Source organism: Sceloporus undulatus, chromosome 2 (assembly GCF_019175285.1).
Source record: "Sceloporus undulatus isolate JIND9_A2432 ecotype Alabama chromosome 2, SceUnd_v1.1, whole genome shotgun sequence".
In the NCBI taxonomy this organism is placed as follows: Eukaryota; Metazoa; Chordata; class Lepidosauria; order Squamata; family Phrynosomatidae; genus Sceloporus; species Sceloporus undulatus.
In genome coordinates, this window is record NC_056523.1 from 228375969 (window position 1) to 228393407 (window position 17439).

The 17439-nt window shown below is 42.3% G+C and overlaps 1 protein-coding gene across 7 annotated transcripts; it reads left to right on the forward strand.

Annotated features, from left to right (window-relative positions):
* The first annotated feature begins 495 nt into the window (after positions 1-495).
* Positions 496-17046, forward strand: MCOLN1 (mucolipin TRP cation channel 1). Of its 7 annotated transcripts, none has more exons than XM_042451758.1 (17): positions 500-715; positions 1477-1579; positions 3828-4055; positions 5911-6021; positions 6274-6491; positions 7725-7892; positions 7996-8152; positions 8628-8745; positions 9372-9468; positions 9661-9760; positions 10833-10939; positions 11808-11957; positions 12087-12188; positions 12455-12577; positions 13505-13711; positions 14205-14335; positions 14986-17046. In XM_042451758.1, the coding sequence occupies exons 4-17, from the start codon at positions 6018-6020 to the stop codon at positions 15020-15022; spliced, it is 1719 nt and encodes a 572-aa protein (XP_042307692.1). In that variant the 5' UTR covers positions 500-715; positions 1477-1579; positions 3828-4055; positions 5911-6017; the 3' UTR covers positions 15023-17046. The 7 variants fall into 7 exon arrangements, with proteins under 7 accessions (XP_042307697.1, XP_042307692.1, XP_042307693.1 ...); XM_042451759.1 differs by lacking the exon at positions 1477-1579 and adding an exon at positions 3075-3157; XM_042451761.1 differs by lacking the exon at positions 3828-4055 and having other exon boundaries at positions 1477-1586.
* Positions 17047-17439: the final 393 nt, after the last annotated feature.

A 17439-nucleotide genomic window follows, 5' to 3' on the forward strand; every position in this document is an offset into this window, starting at 1 on the left:
AACAGCAAAGAACGATAAGAGGTACGCTCACGCAACTAGAAAGAGAGGGAGATGAACGAAGCCGGAGATAGAGCACGAAAGAGAGGCAGAGACACGCCCTATCTCTTCTCTGCATCTCCCTACATCATTCTTTTCTCCCTCTCCCTTTCTCTCTTCCCTTTTCCATCTCCCTCCCTCTCTCTATATTTCCTAGACCTACGCACTCCCTCCACGGACCTCGCTCGAGTTGCTAGAACTTATCACCGTCTCTCTCTCAATCCCCCGACCTATCTTCTCTGCCCCCATATTGCTATCCATCGCCTCGCTATATCGTCTTCACTCCCTTTTCTCTCCCTCTTCCCTTCTCTCTCTTTTCCTCTCTTCCTCTACCCTCTTTCCTCTTCATCTCTCTCTCTTCTTTCCTCCCTCTCTTCTCTCTCCCTCGCTCCTTCTCTCCCTCCTCTCTCTCTCTCTCTCTCTCCCTCCCTCTCTCTCTCTTTTCCCCCAGCGGCCATTTTCAAAAGGTGGCGCGACCCCTCACGTGACTCCAAGGCCCACCACGTGACAACGGCGCCATTTCGCGTCCCATGACCGGCCGGATGGAGGCCAGGAGGAGGAGCCACTCTCTCTGTTGATGGCGTTCGGCGCCGGAGCCGGCCGGGAAGGGATCCATGTTGTCCGCTGCAACACCAGCAGCAGCACCGCCTGGGCCTCACGGCAGGGTTCCCCCCCGAAGGTGAGAGGCGAAAGGGGGACTGCCATTCTGAGCATCTGCTTTCCATTTGGGGGTTGTGGTTTTCTTGTTGGCAAGGTTTCTTCAAAGAGCCTTTGCCATTGCCTTCCTCCGAGGCTGAGAGAGTGTGACTTGGCCAAGGTCACCCAGTGGGTTACCATGCTCAGACACAGAAAGATGTGTGTATGTGTGTTGTGTGGCTGTTTTGGCAACCCGAAGGGGAACTTATCGTGGGGTTTGTTCAGAGGAGGTTTGCCATGGCCCCTGAGGCTGAGAGAGTGTGACTTGGCCAAGGTCACCCAGTGGGTTTCATGGCCATACATAGAAGGATGTGTGGGTCGCCATAAGTCAGTTTTCTTCAGAGGGGGGTTGCCTCTGCCTTCTTCCCCTGAGAGAATGTGGCTCAGACCCAAGGTAAGTGGGGATCTATGGCTGAGCTGGGATCTGAACCCTGGTCTCCAGAGTTGCAGTCCAACACTCAAACCACTAATCAACGCAGCCTCCTTCTGTTCAATATCCTAACACTGTTGTTGTTGTTGTGTGCCTTCAAGTCGTTTCCAACTAAAGCAAACCTATCCCAGGGTATTCTTGGCAAGTGTATTCAGATGGGGATTGCCATGGCCATCCTGAGGCTGGGAGAGTGTCACTTGCCCAGTGGCTTTCCATGGCTGATCCAGGAATTGAACCCTGGTCTTCAGAGTACACCACTTAAACCACTACACCCCACTCCAGTAACTGGCCCTTGCCTCGCTTTGCTTTCCCAGAATGAACGCACAGCTTGCAGCTTGGAAGGTTTGTGAGTTTGGAGACATTCTTGTCCAGGAGCTACACATTTTTCTTCCAGACCCTCAAAAGACTTCTTTATAAGTGAGTGGTATGTAAGGAAGGGAACTCAGGCTGGTGCCGCACTGCAGCATTAATCCAGTTTGACACTGCTTTAATTTGCCACGGCTCCATCCTGTGGGATCCTGGGGTTTGTAGTTTGTTGTGGCACAGTGTTCTCTGACAAAGAAAGCTTAAAAATAGTTCAGAAAACTGCCCAATCCCAGAATTCCATAGCATTGAGCCTTGGCGGTTAAAGCCACGTCAAACTGGATTAATTCTGCAGTGCAGATGGATCCTGTGTTCAACCGTTCTGTTTCTAGCAGGTTCGGCCCTGGTTAGTACTTTGATGGGAGACCAACAGTGAATGTAGACTATGGTCCAAAACACACTGCAGAAATAATCCAGTCTGAGACTGTTTTATCTGCCCTGTCTAAGTGCTGGGGAATTCTGGGAACTGTAGTTTTGTGAGACATTGAGCCTTCTCTGTAATAGAGCTCTGGTGCCACAACAAACTACAGTTACCAAGATTCCCTAGCACTGAGCCAGGGCAGTTAATGCAGTCTCAAACTGGGTTATTTCATAGAATCATAGGCCTGTTACAGACTGCCAAAATAAAGCTGCTTGGGGTCTCTTTGGAGGTATGCTATTTAAATGATGCATGGGTCCTAAGAGTCCAGAGGTTGCTCCAAAGCCACACTCCATTCCTAAGCACTGGAGGGCAGCTTCCAGATACAGTACTTAGGATGCATGCATCATTTAAACAGCATACCTCCAAAGAGACCCAAAACAGCTTTATTTTGGTATTTTATTTTTGCTTACTCTGTATTTTCACTTCTGCCAAATCAATCTTCCTAAGTAAAGCTAAGTATTCAAACCCCACAAATATACATACGTCTTCTTTCCTCTGTAAATATAGTATAGGATAAAAGATTTCCAGTCTGAAAAAAAAAATCCAGTGTCCTACCAAAACAAGTAGTTTGTCCATTCCAGTCATCTTTAGTATCAGTTTGTCTTTAGATGAAATCTCTGGGTTCTTCCAGTGTTTTGTGTTTGTACCTACTTGCCAAATCCATGTAGTGCTGCACCTTATAATTTAGCTCTTTGTTCTGTTGGCATAATAAGTGGCATCATAACTTAATAGAGATAATTACTGTGTGTAGCAAGCTAGACATTCCCAGGTTCTGATGAGTCTGAATTACATGCAAGCTCCAGGAAAAGAGATTCCACCTCAACATTAGGAGGAAATTCCGGACAGAGGGCAGTTCGACAGTGGAACAAACTCCCTTGGAGTGTAGTGGAGTCTCCTTCCTTAGAGGTCTTCAAACAAAGGTTGGATGGCCATCTGTCAATGGGGATGCTTTGATTTGGATTTCCTGCATGGCAGGAGGGTGGACTGGATGGCCCTTGTGGTCTCTTCCAACTCTATGAGTCTATGAAATGTCAGTTCTTTTCTTCTCCCCTTACAGTGGTCAAAAGTATGATTGCTAGACAGACAAAACTATTCTTCACTAGCAACTAATAAATGTCTTTGCTGCAGACTAAACAGAGCCTTAAACAATATGCACATGCCTGTTCCAGAGCATCAAAAGAGGCATGAATACATCAATGCTTTTTGAAAAGGTACTCATTAATACAAATAGTATGAAATATTAGAAATTCCCTCCAACTTTGGCATTACCAATGAGCTCATGTCTTAGTTTAAGAGCTGATTGTTCAGCCACTTCAGACTTTCATAGTCCATGAAAAAAATGCTAAATGACAGTGAATAGAGATAGCTGTATTGGACAAACTATATATTTTGATAATATATAGGTTATTATTATTATTATTATTACTATTATTTTGAAAGACTGGGAGGGGACCTTTTATTTAAAGAGGAAAGAATGTGCAAGTACATTTCTGGGGACTGAATGCTGAGTTTGATTTAGGAAGACTGATTTGGCAGAAGTGAAAATACAGATTAAGCAAAAATGAAGAAGTACGTGTAATTTCTGGAAAGGCTGATTCGAAGGCTGGGTGTCCAGTTTTAGTTTGTTTGCAATGGTGTTAATTTAATTGTTTGTACTGTACTATAGGTCTTGCATTGTTATGTATTGTTTGTTACTGTATTTGTATATTGTATGGTTTGTTTATGCTAAAAATAGGTTTTTTTTTCTTTAAAGAACTTGAGTGCTTAATTTTTTTAACATTCTTTGGACAACACAGGATTGTTGTTTTTAAAAAGCAAGTATCTTTACAAGTTGGAGCCACCAGAGTAAATTTCCACCGCATTTTATTTGTGTATCCACAGCCCACCCACCCACTTTTCAGTTTCAGATGACATTCTGGAAAGTTTAGACTCAGATGCGAATTGGAACAGAAATCCCAGCTTTAATAGCTTTGAAACCTGGGAACATTGCTCAGACTCAATACACTGGAAGGAGTTTGCTCACCCCCAGCTGCAAGTGATGACAAGGGCATGCTTTCTGGTTGTTGGGGGCGTCAAGTCCAACAGCCTTTGCAGCCATGCCATCAAGTGGTGAGGACACCTTAAACTTTACTCCGGAAAGATTAGCAATGCCACATTACTGTTCCATAGGCCAATCCACAAATGGGGAGAGGGGGTTAAGGAGCTGTGGAGGCCGAAAGGAAAGAATGGTAGAGGCATAGACTGAGCCTCACCCCTTAAATTGGGGGGAAATCATGTGGCCTGTTTACAGACAGTATGTGGCCCCAGAGGCTTTATTATGGCCTCCCATTCCCCAGTCCCACATGCATTTTTTTCAGATCCAAAGTGCCCCAAAGTTATAAATTGCATTTCCCAGTCCTAAACGATCAAGCCAAATTCACACACATACACACTTTACTCCAGAAAGATTAGCAATGTTAATCTTCTAGTTTTGATTTATGGTCAAAATTGGCTAAAATGGCAAGGTGTGGCATGTCGAGGGGCTTAAAATTGATACCCACACCCACCTCAGCTGTTTACTCAGCCCTAGATTTAAGTCTTCCTAACCAAATAGACGGTAGTGTACTAGTGTGATACTCAGGTAATCTAATTTGTTGTCAAATTCCAACCTCTTTTAAATGTAGAATATTATAGATGCCTGTTGTCTTTCCTACAGGGATAGACACACACTCATATACGCCCTCAGAGACATCAAGAGCAAGGAAGCTATGCTGCTGTCATGGTCTGAAAGGGAGAAATGTTGGGAAACAAAGATGCCTTTAATTTTTTCTTCCAAATGGCAATCTTATCATTCTTTGTTTATTTGGGGGTATCAATCAGCTTACAATTTTTAAAAAATCCTATTAAAACACATGGAATGTCGTTGTTTCAAACAATAATATGGGACTCGTGGCTGCTATGGCTGCCAACAAAGAACTTTATTAAAACATCATCGTTATTTTCGGATATGTTGTCCTTTGATCATAATTGATTGGAAGATATATTGAAACCAAGTCTTTTGCTTTGCTCCCAAGCCTTGTAACACTGATGGTGTAAAAAAAAAAAAACTCAAAGGAGAAATGAGTGAGTCAGGCATACAAAAATCTTGGTCGTTTAGGGGACACAGAGATGCCATTTCTTTATATCCAGTGTAGTAGTATAATGCTCAGTATAATACTCGGACTGTTGAGTCTATGTACAAATCTCCTGTGAGCCATAAAATGGCCTAAGCCACTATTTCTGTCTCACCAACCTAACAAGAAAGAGTGTTAAATATGGGGAAAGGACATAGATACCGCTTGGAGTTCCCAAAAAGAATGGTGGGATTTAAATGTAACAAATAAATGATTCCTCAGTCTTCACTGGCATTAAGAAACCCTCTTGCCTTCAGCCTTGCAGGTGATGTATCTTGAGTTTTGTGCCAGTGAAGAATGTAAATGCTACCATGTGGTGAATTTTCATTTTGGGGATCTTAAAACACTTGAGTTTCTTTGGTTCATTGTGCTGGGTGTTGCATCTGTGCCAGTCAGCAGTTTGGATCTGATGTGCAATATTGTCTTTTCACTACCAGCTGGAAACATAGGGTTCTCTCACTGAGCGCCATTGCTTTCTGTGCTGATCCAAAGCTTGGAAAAGTTATTTTTGGACTACAACTGTCACCCATCTTGGCCACTGTGATAGATTCTGGAAATTATAGTCCAAAACATAACTTTCCCAAGCTGTGTCCATGGGAATACTTGGTATATTTTTCTCCTTATGCCCTGTAGAGGGGTCAGATGACAGCAGTGTTGGTTTTGCCTTGTTTGATGTAAGCAATGAAATCACTTCTTTTGTGGCAAAGCCTGTCTCTCCTTGGAACTGATTTGGTTGACTCACTATGTATAATCATAATCTGATGTGGTCTATCTAAAGACATACACATATGTTCTGGTTTGCCTGTTTATAGATGCTTCCTGACCAACTGTGTGCCTTGAAGGGGATGAAGAAACACTAATAAGCCACAAGCTGGTCTTATGAGAGAGAGCTGATAAGAGCTGAGTTTGCAACTCCAAGATGGGTAAGGAGGGAGCAAGTTGATGTGAAAACTGTGAAGCTATAAAAGTTTAAGTGTTGATTTTCTGCTTCTCTCGGAGGGATTGTATAATAAAGATGGGATTATTGTACATAGCAGAACTGATGGTAGTAGACACGTATAACTCTTCACTTGATTAAATCACAGGAAATTTAGGGATCACAGGAGAGAGAAGGACTCCCCCCTCCCTCCTTGAAGCTGAGATTGTAAGACTTTGTTCTATTTTTTTCCTTTTAGAGACACAGAAGTTGCTGACCTCAGTGAATAGTTATGGGTCCCAAGATGGAGATACAAGGCCAAGCTTAAGGCCTCCTTCTTTTCAACCAGAAGAAGAGGAACTCCGCAGGCGCCTCAAGTATTTCTTCATGAGCCCCTGTGACAAGTTTCGTGCCAAAGGTCGGAAGCCATTCAAGTTAGTACTGCAGCTGATCAAGATCATAATAGTCACCATCCAGGTATGTAAGGAAGGGAGAACCTGGGAGAGGTGCATGGTGAATTTGATAACAGGGCTATCCAGACACCTTAAAACAAATAGTTTTCTGTGGGTAGCTTCTTCCTTTCCTCTGTGATGGGACTGGGAACTTTTGACTCTATATATGTTAGGCTTCAGTTTGCATAGTCCTTTACTGTTGGACAAGGCAGATGGAAACTGAAATCCTAAAGATCTGTAGGGCCACTAGTTCCCCACATTTATACTTGGTGCTGCATTCTGCAAATCTGTCTGCATAGGTTGGTAATTGTCAGGGATGTGCTCTGGTTATAATTTACCCAGACAATTAGTGTTTTGATGATCAAAATTACTGTGGTAGCACCAAGCTGTAAAGATACTCGCTTTTTAAAAACAACAATCCTGTGTGTCACTGTTGCTTGAAGAACTTTTTAAATATTTAGCACTCAAGTTCTTTGGAGAGAAAAAAATCTATCTTTTTTTAGCATTTAGCATTTTTTTAAATAGTGAAGTGACCGAACAATCAGCTCTTAAATTTAAACTAGCACATGAGCTCATTGGTAATGCCAGAGTCAAAGGGCATGCCTACTATTTCATAACATTTGTATTAATGAGTACCTTTTCACAAGACTTTGATGTGTTCAAAGATCCAAAGAGTTTGTTTAAGGCTCTATTTAGCCTTTAGCAAAGACACATACTAGTTGCTATGGAAGAACAGTTTATTCTGTCTAAATCAGTTTCTGGGGACCAAATGATACTATTTTATTCATTTTGTAGCATGATCAAACGTTGAGATCTATAAATGGAAAATGACAACATGTAGACCTACAAAATTCTATGAATAAGGAAGGATGATTATATGTTAATAGCTGTGTTGGGAAGCATCTGGAGTCTCTTACAACAGAAGGGTAGTATTTAATCTTGCTCAGTGTTACTAGATCCAAAACTTAATGCTTCATTTATTTTTGTTCTTCACTCAGAGACCAGTGAGGGCATTAGCCCTGAGTGAGTTCCTAGAGGGACCATCTCTATGTAAATCTCAAAGTATGCTCCCAGGATGAGATGATAGGATACTTGAACACGTTATCTCTTCTCTCCTTGCAACTGTCTCAATTCCTTGACAGGATTGGCTCCCAAGCACAGAAAGGCATGGGATGGTCGGATATATCAGGATTCACAAAGTTGAGGTTCTTGCATTCTCCTTAGCTAGGTTTGTGTTGTCTGGTTTCTATTTCTACAGCTCATACTCTTTGGCCTCAGTAACCAAATGGTGGTGACCTTCAAAGAGGAGAACACTATTACATTCCATCACCTCTTCCTAAAGGACTATGCAGATGGATCAGAGGATACCCACGCAGTCTATACACAGTCAGATGTCTATAACCACATGTTCTATGCCGTAGATAAGGTGAAAAGAGGCACAGTGGTGCTAATATGTGGGTTGTGGGATTATGTAAGGGGGCAGTTGGAACTAACTGTACTGCTGTGATGATGGCAAATTTTCCTTGCAGTATTTGGCCATTCAGAATGAGACAGTTGGTCGCTATGCCTATGTACGTGCCCATGGCGTTAACCAGTCAGCCCTCATGCTCTGCCAGCACTATTACCGTAAAGGGAGTATTGATCCTGCCAATGACACCTTCAACATTGACCCTGAGGTTATCACAGGTAAGTAACTGCCTTCCTCTGGTCCCCAGGGATCCTACCTCCTCTGCTCCCTTAGAGATGGGAATGGTTCTTTCCCTTATTTGCAACCTATTCACCCATTTGCATCTCACAGTAAGGCTTAAAGGAAAGGCAGTTTTTTTTTCTATACTGTAACACAATTCTCTGTAGAGTCTGGAACTTGCTTCATTCACTTTTCCTTTCCCGAACTGTAGTTTTGTCTCTCGTGTTTTGGAACCTTTTTTACTCATGCTGACTTCATAACCATATTAACTGGGTGATTATGGAAGTTGTAGCTGAAAATGTAACTTTTCCAAGCTCTGTATTGTAGTATGAAAAGTGATGGTTGAAACTTGGTATGGGAAGTGTGCACACTTCTAGACACATGCACGCACACATGCACACACACCTTGATATCAGTACCTGCAAGCACATGCATTCACATGCCTTCATGTGAAAGTATCTCCTTTCTGTGTAGAGTGCCTGGGTGTGGATCCCCCAGGGAAGATACCTTCTTCGTTGGACCTTGAAGAGTCCCTTCCAGATTTTGTGGAGCCAGACCGAAGCTACAGAAATTTTACTCTCAAGTTCTACAAGTACTGTAATAGCCATTTTTTAAAAAATGTTTGCTACAGCTTGGGAGAGTTGGTGGGACTGTGTCCATCCAAGAAGTCACATGTAAAATCCTTAAGGGTTTTTTTCTTCCTGTGTTACTTTTAAATAATTGAGACTCCATGTCTCCATTACTGTTTTTAAATCTTTATAGATTTAGAATTTTACAGATTGCACTTATCAGCTAGCATTAGCTAGCATCTTGCAGCCTTGACCATAAATAACTTGATCCTAGCTCACTGTATTATTTCTGGTGCATTTGAACAGTGATGTTACTGTTCAGTAACTATTCCCAAGAAGGGCTGACTCTTTCAGTCAATTGCTGAATGGTTAAGTCAACCATTAGTCAACCATGTTAATATGTTAACCAATGATTAAGTTGAACAATGGTTACTATAAATCCCATTGATTGTGTGGATCTAGTCTTGTTGGATCTGGCAACCAGATTTAGGCCATTGTCTCATTTCCCCTCACCCCTACTGCTTAAGCAGCTAAGTTTTCTTAAGCTTTCCTGACAAGAGAAGTTCTCCATTATGTCTGCTTTCACACTCCTATGAAATGTAGTGGGAGATTGAGATCGAGTTGACTCTCCCCATCTTGTCTCTGGCAGGCTCATTAATGTCACCATCCGGTTCAAGCTGAAAGCCATCAACATACAAACAATAATCAACAATGAGATTCCAGACTGCTACACCTTTTCTATCACAGTGAGTATCTCTGTTTGAGGAGATGGTGTCTTTGCCCTTCTGTCCGAGTCTGAACATTCTTCATCCACTTCTTGGACTATAAAACAGAAAGATGCAAGTCTAGGGCTTCTGATGTTTTGGCTACTGACATGTCTGCTGCTTCTGGTGGGAGGTATATTGTCAGCCATCCCTTGTTTTTCTTTATTAATATAGATCACATTAGACAACAAAGCACACAGTGGACGTGTGAAGATCCACTTGGACAACAAAGTGAGCATCCAGGAGTGCAAAGACCCCAGTGTCTATGGCAAAGGTACCAGAAGGGACATGGGGCAGCAATGTGGCACAATCATGACCTCTGTTTTGAAGTGATTGGCTTGAATCCTGTTTTGGAAAGGCCAAAGTACACATTAGCACAATAACTATGCCTGGACCTTCCAACCTGAAGATTGGTTCCTCAGTTTACATAGCTCATCCCATCTTCAGCATAGCTGGCAATAGCTGATGCCATACCTCATTGATAAACCCATTGAGCCTTGTCTCTTATTATGGCTGTCTATTAATGGGATAATTGGTTGTTAAAGCTACTCAGATTATGAACTTAATAAATTTAATATGTACTCTATAGATCAATGCTTTTATGTTAAATTTCTTGGGCTGATCTCACCTTCTAGTGCACTGAGATAATATTTTCACTCCATGTTGATCTCGCTTTTTAGTGCATCAGTACTTTTATCTTGTGTTGATAAATTTTAAACATTTAACATTGTCTGTCTGTTAGTTATTTTTTTCTCCCTTTCAGTTCAAAAGCCCCAACCTTTCTTAATGTTTGCATCACAAATCCATTCAATCATCCCTTTTGTGGACATTCTGAAGCTTTGGGTGGATTAAAACTGCACATTGTATTCCAAGTACAGCACAGATTTATATAATAGCATTATCATATTTACTATTTTATTTTCATCTTCATTTCTTACTTTGACCTGCCTTTATTTTACAGTCACATCTTTTCAGAGATTCCAAATTCTGTGTCCTGAGTAGTTTAGGCTAAGTGAAGCTCTATCAGTCCAGCCCTTCCAGTTAGATCTGTGTCCATGTCCCCTTTCCTCCTCCTCACTCTACCCATGCTTACTCGGGGAGAGTCACCATGCTTTCCTCCTCGTTTACTTTAGTTAGACTTCATTTTTCTCAGGGTGCCTGTTCAAATTCCACCTGGCATTTTCCATGTGCCATCTTGTCATCACTTTTGTTGTCTGTTCACTCTTGCCTACATGTTCTGATCAAGCCTGTTTAGATTGTAACTTCTGTACATAGGGAACATTATCATATCTCTTCTCTGCATTGTTTTGCATATTGCTCACCACTGTCCTCCTCCTTTCTTGTAGGAGATAATGGTTTCCGGATGTTCTTTGATGTAATCGTGCTCCTGATCTGTGTGCTGTCCTTCGTCTTGTGTTCCCGCTCAATCGTCAGGGGGCTTCTGCTGCAGCATGTGAGCGCTGCTGGGATAGGGCATCACAAACCCACCAGCATCAGTTTAGGCATAAATTGCAGACATATTTGACCAAGTCTAGCCCATCTATACAAAGCAAAAGCCCAAAATATTTTTCAGTCTTTAACATCCTAAGGGTGGAGTAGACCTGAGAGGGCAGCTGCTTCTCCTTTTTTCTAAGCTTTCCCTGCCATATTCTCTTTCTGGGGTGGAGTCTATCATTCCCCCCTCCCCAATTTATATTGATTAGTAGTTGCTGTATAAGAAGGTGGTGTTTCTGGCCACCACACCTGATTTCTTAGACTGTGGTGTTGCTGGTTGGACAGGTTGAGGTCAGTTCTGCCAGAGCAATTTTATTCCTAGTGATTTTATTTCTTATGATAAATATTCCTTACAAGGAGAGGCTGAGTCCCTCTGTGCTCTGCTCCCTGCTTATTTTATTGGCCTAGCAGGAGATGAAGTATCAGGCCAGGAAGGCACATAAGATACCCTCCACGTTCTCCTCAAAAGTATGCTGTAAGATGAGTTTAGCAGCCATAATAATAATAATTTGTGTTCTGCTTTTTCACAAAGGAATCAAAGCGGATTCCAACAGTGTAAATAAAACATCAAACAATTAAAAATTTCAATAAAAAAAGCCAAACCCCAACCCTTCCCCCAATCATAAAAACGGTGATCAACCCATAAAAAGAGATTAAGCATCCAAAAATTTAAAACTGTCCAATAGGAATACACAAAAATTTTAGGCAGATTAGCCCAATTAGGTGTGTTCTCCTCCTTTGGAGCAAGGGAAAAGGGGTTGTAGAGTAGAGTTTTGTGTTTTGGAGTCAAGTGGGAAGCTCACTGGAGGCCTGTTTTCCATATACAGGAATTCACCCAGTTCTTCCAACGCTGCTACAACCAAGACATCTGCCTGTCTGACCGCATGGAATTTGTGAATGGCTGGTACATCCTGCTTGTGGTGAGCGACATCATGACTGTATCTGGGACCATAATGAAGATTGGGATTGAGTCCAAGGTAAGGAACTGGCCAGACGGGCTGTGAGACAGATTCTGATGCTGGGACACAAAGTGAGCTGCTCATGACATATCTGCTGGTACTTACCCAGCAGCCCTGAATAATATATAATGTTTTGTTTGCTTGCAGAACTTTGCCAATTATGATGTGTGTGGCATCCTTCTGGGCACCTCTACACTCTTGGTCTGGGTTGGTGTCATGCGCTATCTCAGCTTCTTCCAGAAGTATAATGTGAGCTGAGCACTTTTCTTCTCCCCCTAGACCCTGTATCTGAAATGATTGATTTCCTTTATTTTCTTTTTTTAATGAACACTGGGCCTCTCAGTATGATGCATTCTGAACTCCACTGCATTGTAACTTCAGTTTTCATTAACTGGTGACTTTAGCCAGGCTGTCTAGCACGTTCAGTGCTAACGTGGAATTTGAACTTGTGTCACAAAGACCTAGTCCAGGACTCCTTTTTCTGACTCGAGTCTTCTTGCTTGATGTCACCCTAGATCCTTATTGTCACCATGCGGGTTGCTCTCCCCAACGTCATCCGTTTCTGTTGCTGTGTGGCAGTCATCTACCTGGGCTACTGTTTCTGTGGCTGGATCGTGCTTGGACCCTACCATGTCAAGGTATATGGGGAAGGAAGCATGGGTTGCTGGACATAGTGCAGAGGGGGGAAACCAGTGAGGACATATCTGTGTAAAAACAAACCAATGACGTCTTTCAAAACATTGTTATCACAATTAACATCCATCATCCTTGAAGAAGGAAGCTGGTTACCCAGATCTTTGAAGAGTAAGCATGAGGAGGAGGCCAAATGGCCAATGGCATTTGTTAGCTTCATCTAGATAGACAACAGAAGTGGCAAGTCTCCATTTCAGGCACCATCCATATTGACTTTTCCTAGACCACTGTTGAGTGTTTACCAACTCCTCAAATGCCTGAAGGACACAGAAGGATTTGGTATCAGCTGAGGAACACATAACCCTGCTTAGAGGTTTCCTGCATCTGACCTAAACAAACACCTTGCATTTTTCCAATCTGAAAAAGACGAAGTGGTTACATTGGAAGTATGGATCTTATAGTGAGGGCTGGACCGGTGACCTTAGAATATATCCATATAAATGCATGTTTTTCAATATTAATTGCACACTTTGTGGGCTCTGCATCCCTCTGCAGTTTGATTGGGCTTGGTGCTCAGCTGAGCTGTCAGATCTGCTCTTGCAGTTGAGGTGATTGATGCATGAGAGTCTGTGGAGTCTGTGCTTAGAGAGTCTTCTTCAAATTGCACTGGGTTACAAGATTCAGTCTTGTATGGGGTGTTGGAATAGGAGTACCATTTCTGAAGTATGCAGGAAGAACTACATTCAGTGCTCCTATTTTGTTGAATTTGCTGTAGTCAGTTTACCTTTCAAATGGAGGAACTATCTTTAATTCCTAGTCAATGTCCTGCTAAAAGTGTCACCTGCCTGTTTTCCCCCCCACTGTTTGTGTTTTATCTCTAGTTTTAGGATTTTTCCTCCCATCAGTTCCGTGTTTGGTCTTTTTTATTCTAGTTCCGTACCCTCTCAATGGTTTCAGAGTGCCTTTTCTCTCTTATCAATGGAGATGACATGTTTGTGACCTTTGCATCCATGGAACAGAGCAACTACTTGGTCTGGCTTTTCAGCCAGCTCTACCTGTACACCTTCATCAGCCTTTTCATCTACATGGTGCTCAGCCTTTTCATTGCACTCATCACTGGCTCTTATGAGACCATAAAGGTTAGTCCTTCAGTGAGCCTCTGGTCCTGCTGTAGAGCTGGAACTGAGTAGCTTTCATTCAAGTGTTTTAAAAAAGTACTGTATTCTAGGACTTGACTTTCTATAGCTTTCTTCATCCAGTGTTATCTGAGTTGCAGTACAGATAGTGATGGCAAGGAAGGACTGTTTCTAATATTACCTTAGTATGTGTCCACAAAAACATTTTTGGATTTACCAGGGTTCCTGTAGCTGCCTTCAGCATCCTGGTTGCTGTCTCTTTCAGTCTTCTTGAACCATGCTACTCAAAGTCCCTGGACTGGTGGGGGTTCTTGGCTGAAGGTCTATGTTGAGGTTTTAGGAAAGTTAATGGGCACATTTGGTATTGAGCCTGGCACCTTGGGGAAAAATTGCAGCTCCCTCACATCAAACAGCTTGGGAAGCATTGCTGTTGGTAGGCCTATCAGATTCTGCCATAAATGCCTCATGCAGCCCCTCACATCTCCTGTTCTTTCAGCATCAATCTGAGGGAGAAACAACTGTCACACAGCTCCATGCCTATATAGCCGAGTGCAAGGACAGCCCTAAATCTGGGAAGTTTCGCAGGGAGAGTACTTCTTCATGCTCTATCTTCTGCTGCTGTGAGCGGTAAGTCTGTACAGAGATAGGGATCTAGGTGAGTGCCTTTCCCTCCAGTCATTTTCCTTGGGCTCAGGCAGTTTGGACAGGAAGGCTTCATATTTGCTGCAGAAGGATCAAGTACCTAAGTCTTCCTTCTGTTCCCACCCTCCCCCATCGGAGTCACTTAGGGAAATAAGAAGCTCGGTGACCGATTAGCACTTGGAAGGTTGAAAGCCAAGATATCAGCCTGAAGCTAGGGATCAAAACCAATATATTTGTGTGTGAGAGAGAGACAGAGAGAAAGAGAGGTGTGGATATTGTTGCCAGGGGCATAGCACATTTTCTGATTCCATTGGCTAGGGAGGTCGGTTATTTAGTGCAAACTGCTGGGGCCAGAATAATGGAGCTGCAGGTGTGCCAAGCCTTTCCCCAAACATGCATGTCCTGCTAATATCTCCAAGTGAGACACAACACTCTTGTATTCATTGTCAGGGGCAGAAATGCACCAGAGGGTCTGGGCTGATCCTTCAGAATATATATATCAAATGCTATAATAACTCTTTGAAAGCAGAGGACTAGTGACTGGAGTGTGGAGTTCTGTGGGGAGAGGTGGCCACAAGGCCTGACTGATCTTTCTTTTCTCTTCCTGACATCCCCCCCCCCCCTCCGGCTTGCAGAACCCCATTACAGGAGAATGTGCTGGTGGTGAACTGAAAAAGAACTGGTGTTCCTCATTCATTGTTGGCTGCCTGAGATACAAACTGGCCTGGTTGTAGACTCTTGTGACTGATGAGAAAGTGGCAACAGCCAAGCCAAGCAATTGCCTCCTGTGTGCCAGTTCCACACAGAGTTCCTCAGATGCTAGCACAGATGCATCTGAACAGAATGTGTGAGCAAGGAGTGGAGTTTCAAGTATGATTAGCCTTTAGTTGGGCCTGTATTAGACCCTGCTGAAGTCACTGCCATATGTACCACCTTTCTCGGGTCATGAAGGACTAGGAGATTTACCAAACAGTTACAGTAAGGGAGTGCAGTTTTAAAAGGTGTATGTTGAAAGAAAAAAAGGCCAGTGACAAGGATGTGGCAAGATTAGATCAAGGCAACCAAAATGTTTCTTTTGAGGGCCTTCAAGACTTTCCTTCTGCCTATAGATTACCACTTCAGATAATGCATTTGCCACATAAATATTGACATGGGGCTATTCCTGCAAACCAAGGCCCCAAAACAAGATTTTTTTTTCCTAGAACAGTTTCACATATGACTAGAACCTGGGAGGTTCGGGATTCTATCGAATGAAATTTAACCAAGTCCCTAGTGAATAGGGATGAAAGGGGAGATGCTTTTAAAAGACTGGATTGAAGGTGAAGGTTTTTTCTGCCTCATCCTGTACAAGATTCACTCCAGAGCTCAAGTAGATTACCCTTCCTTTTCTGTACTACTCATTTGTGAGGAGGCCTTGTTTATATATCTTAGTTTGGAAGGAATCCTGTTCTAGATCAGGCAGCAGTTCCAGTGTAGAGAAAGTATAACATGCCACACTCTACAGGTGTCCTGGTAGCTGCCTTGATCCTCTGGTAATGACAACTGAACCTATTAATCATGCACTGGTAAATCAGTTTCTCTTCCTAGCGTTGCCTCCAAAATGTTGCAGATGAAAATTGAGGCAGGCTTATTGTTCAAGCACATAGTAAAGAGAACATGTTACTTTAAATAGCAGGCGAGTCCCATGTAAGCTACGTGTCATTTGATCACCCAGCTTTAAACACAGTACTTTGCAGGAAGGCACACGGGACTATGGCAGAAGTGAAATGCACTAGATTGATACCAATACCATGTGCCAACATTTTGGATGAGAAGCTGACCCTGCTCCCTGTGCCTGCTGGAATGTGAAAGGTTGCCAGCTGTGATGCAGAGGGGGTTTCACATCACCCACCAGATCCTCCAGAATTCACTGGTTCCTCAGCTGAGCTGCCCCACTGCTTTTAAATCCAAGCACTGGTGTTATCCTGAAACAGTTGCTTTAAAGCTGCAGATTCCAAAGCAATACCATTTCCACAGCATTCTCTATATGGCATTTACAGTTGTGTGCAAGAAACATCCAGTTGTGTACAAGAGAAAGCTCCATCGCAGAGAACGAGAAGCACCTTGTGACTAAAATGCAGAACTGACTATGACTATGCTTACCTTCCTGGAAACTGGAACAGGGAACTATTCCTTTCCATTAGCTATCCATGAATTGTGGAAAAAAATCATTTGCTGACTACTCATGTATTGTTGAATAGTGGCCAATAGTTTTAAAACATTTATTTTGTAGATCTGTAACAAAGATGGAGACCATACTCATTTGGGATTTCATTGTTAGTATAATTTATGAAATGATGAAGTGCAATTCTGAACTATAAAGTCAACTGTTTATAGCTAACAATGTTGTTCAAATATTAAGTATGTGAGAAATACTGAAGAGTTAAGCAGTTCCTTTTCACTTTTATCCTGGAGCCTCAAGATTGGTTCAAATACCAGACATACATAGCAACTGTAAACAACTATTTGTTTTAAAATATGGTCCTTGATCCTTATGGTTGTAATGGTTTTCTACGGTTGTAAACCGCTTTGATCTGTGGAAAAGTGGTATACAAATAAAATTTATTATTATTATTATTAAAGCTGGGATGCAGAGTCCTCAGCCTTGCCTTTAATTATTGCATCTTCTGCAATAAAAAGGAAGGCCATCACTGGTATTGTTAGCTTCATGGGATTATTTATCATAATGGTCCAATTTTGCCTACATGCACTATGGCTTCCAAGCTGAATTTACTTGATCTCCTTATTTGGGCAGGCTATTCATATTGGGTGCCTTTTGTAGCTACATGGTCACAACATCCCTTATAATATTAAACTGATATAAAATGATGACTAGGTGTGAAGGAGGGCTAGTCCATGGGGTAACATAATGTTTTGGTGGAATTTTTTTTCTTCTAGTTTCAATCCATTGCTCTGTGTCCTAGTTTTTGGAACAGTAGAAAACAAGTTTGCTACTTCTTCCATTTGACATACTTTCAAAGATATCTCATTATGCACATACAGTATATGCAAATACAGGTATTCCAAGATTCCCACCAAAATCTGAAATC

Coding starts and splice junctions, on each gene's coding strand:
- MCOLN1 (XM_042451761.1), top strand. Junction 9,761..10,832: donor CCCCAGTGTCTATGGCAAAG/GTACCAGAAGGG, acceptor CCTTTCTTGTAG/GAGATAATGGTTTCCGGATG. Junction 14,336..14,985: donor ATCTTCTGCTGCTGTGAGCG/GTAAGTCTGTAC, acceptor TCCGGCTTGCAG/AACCCCATTACAGGAGAATG.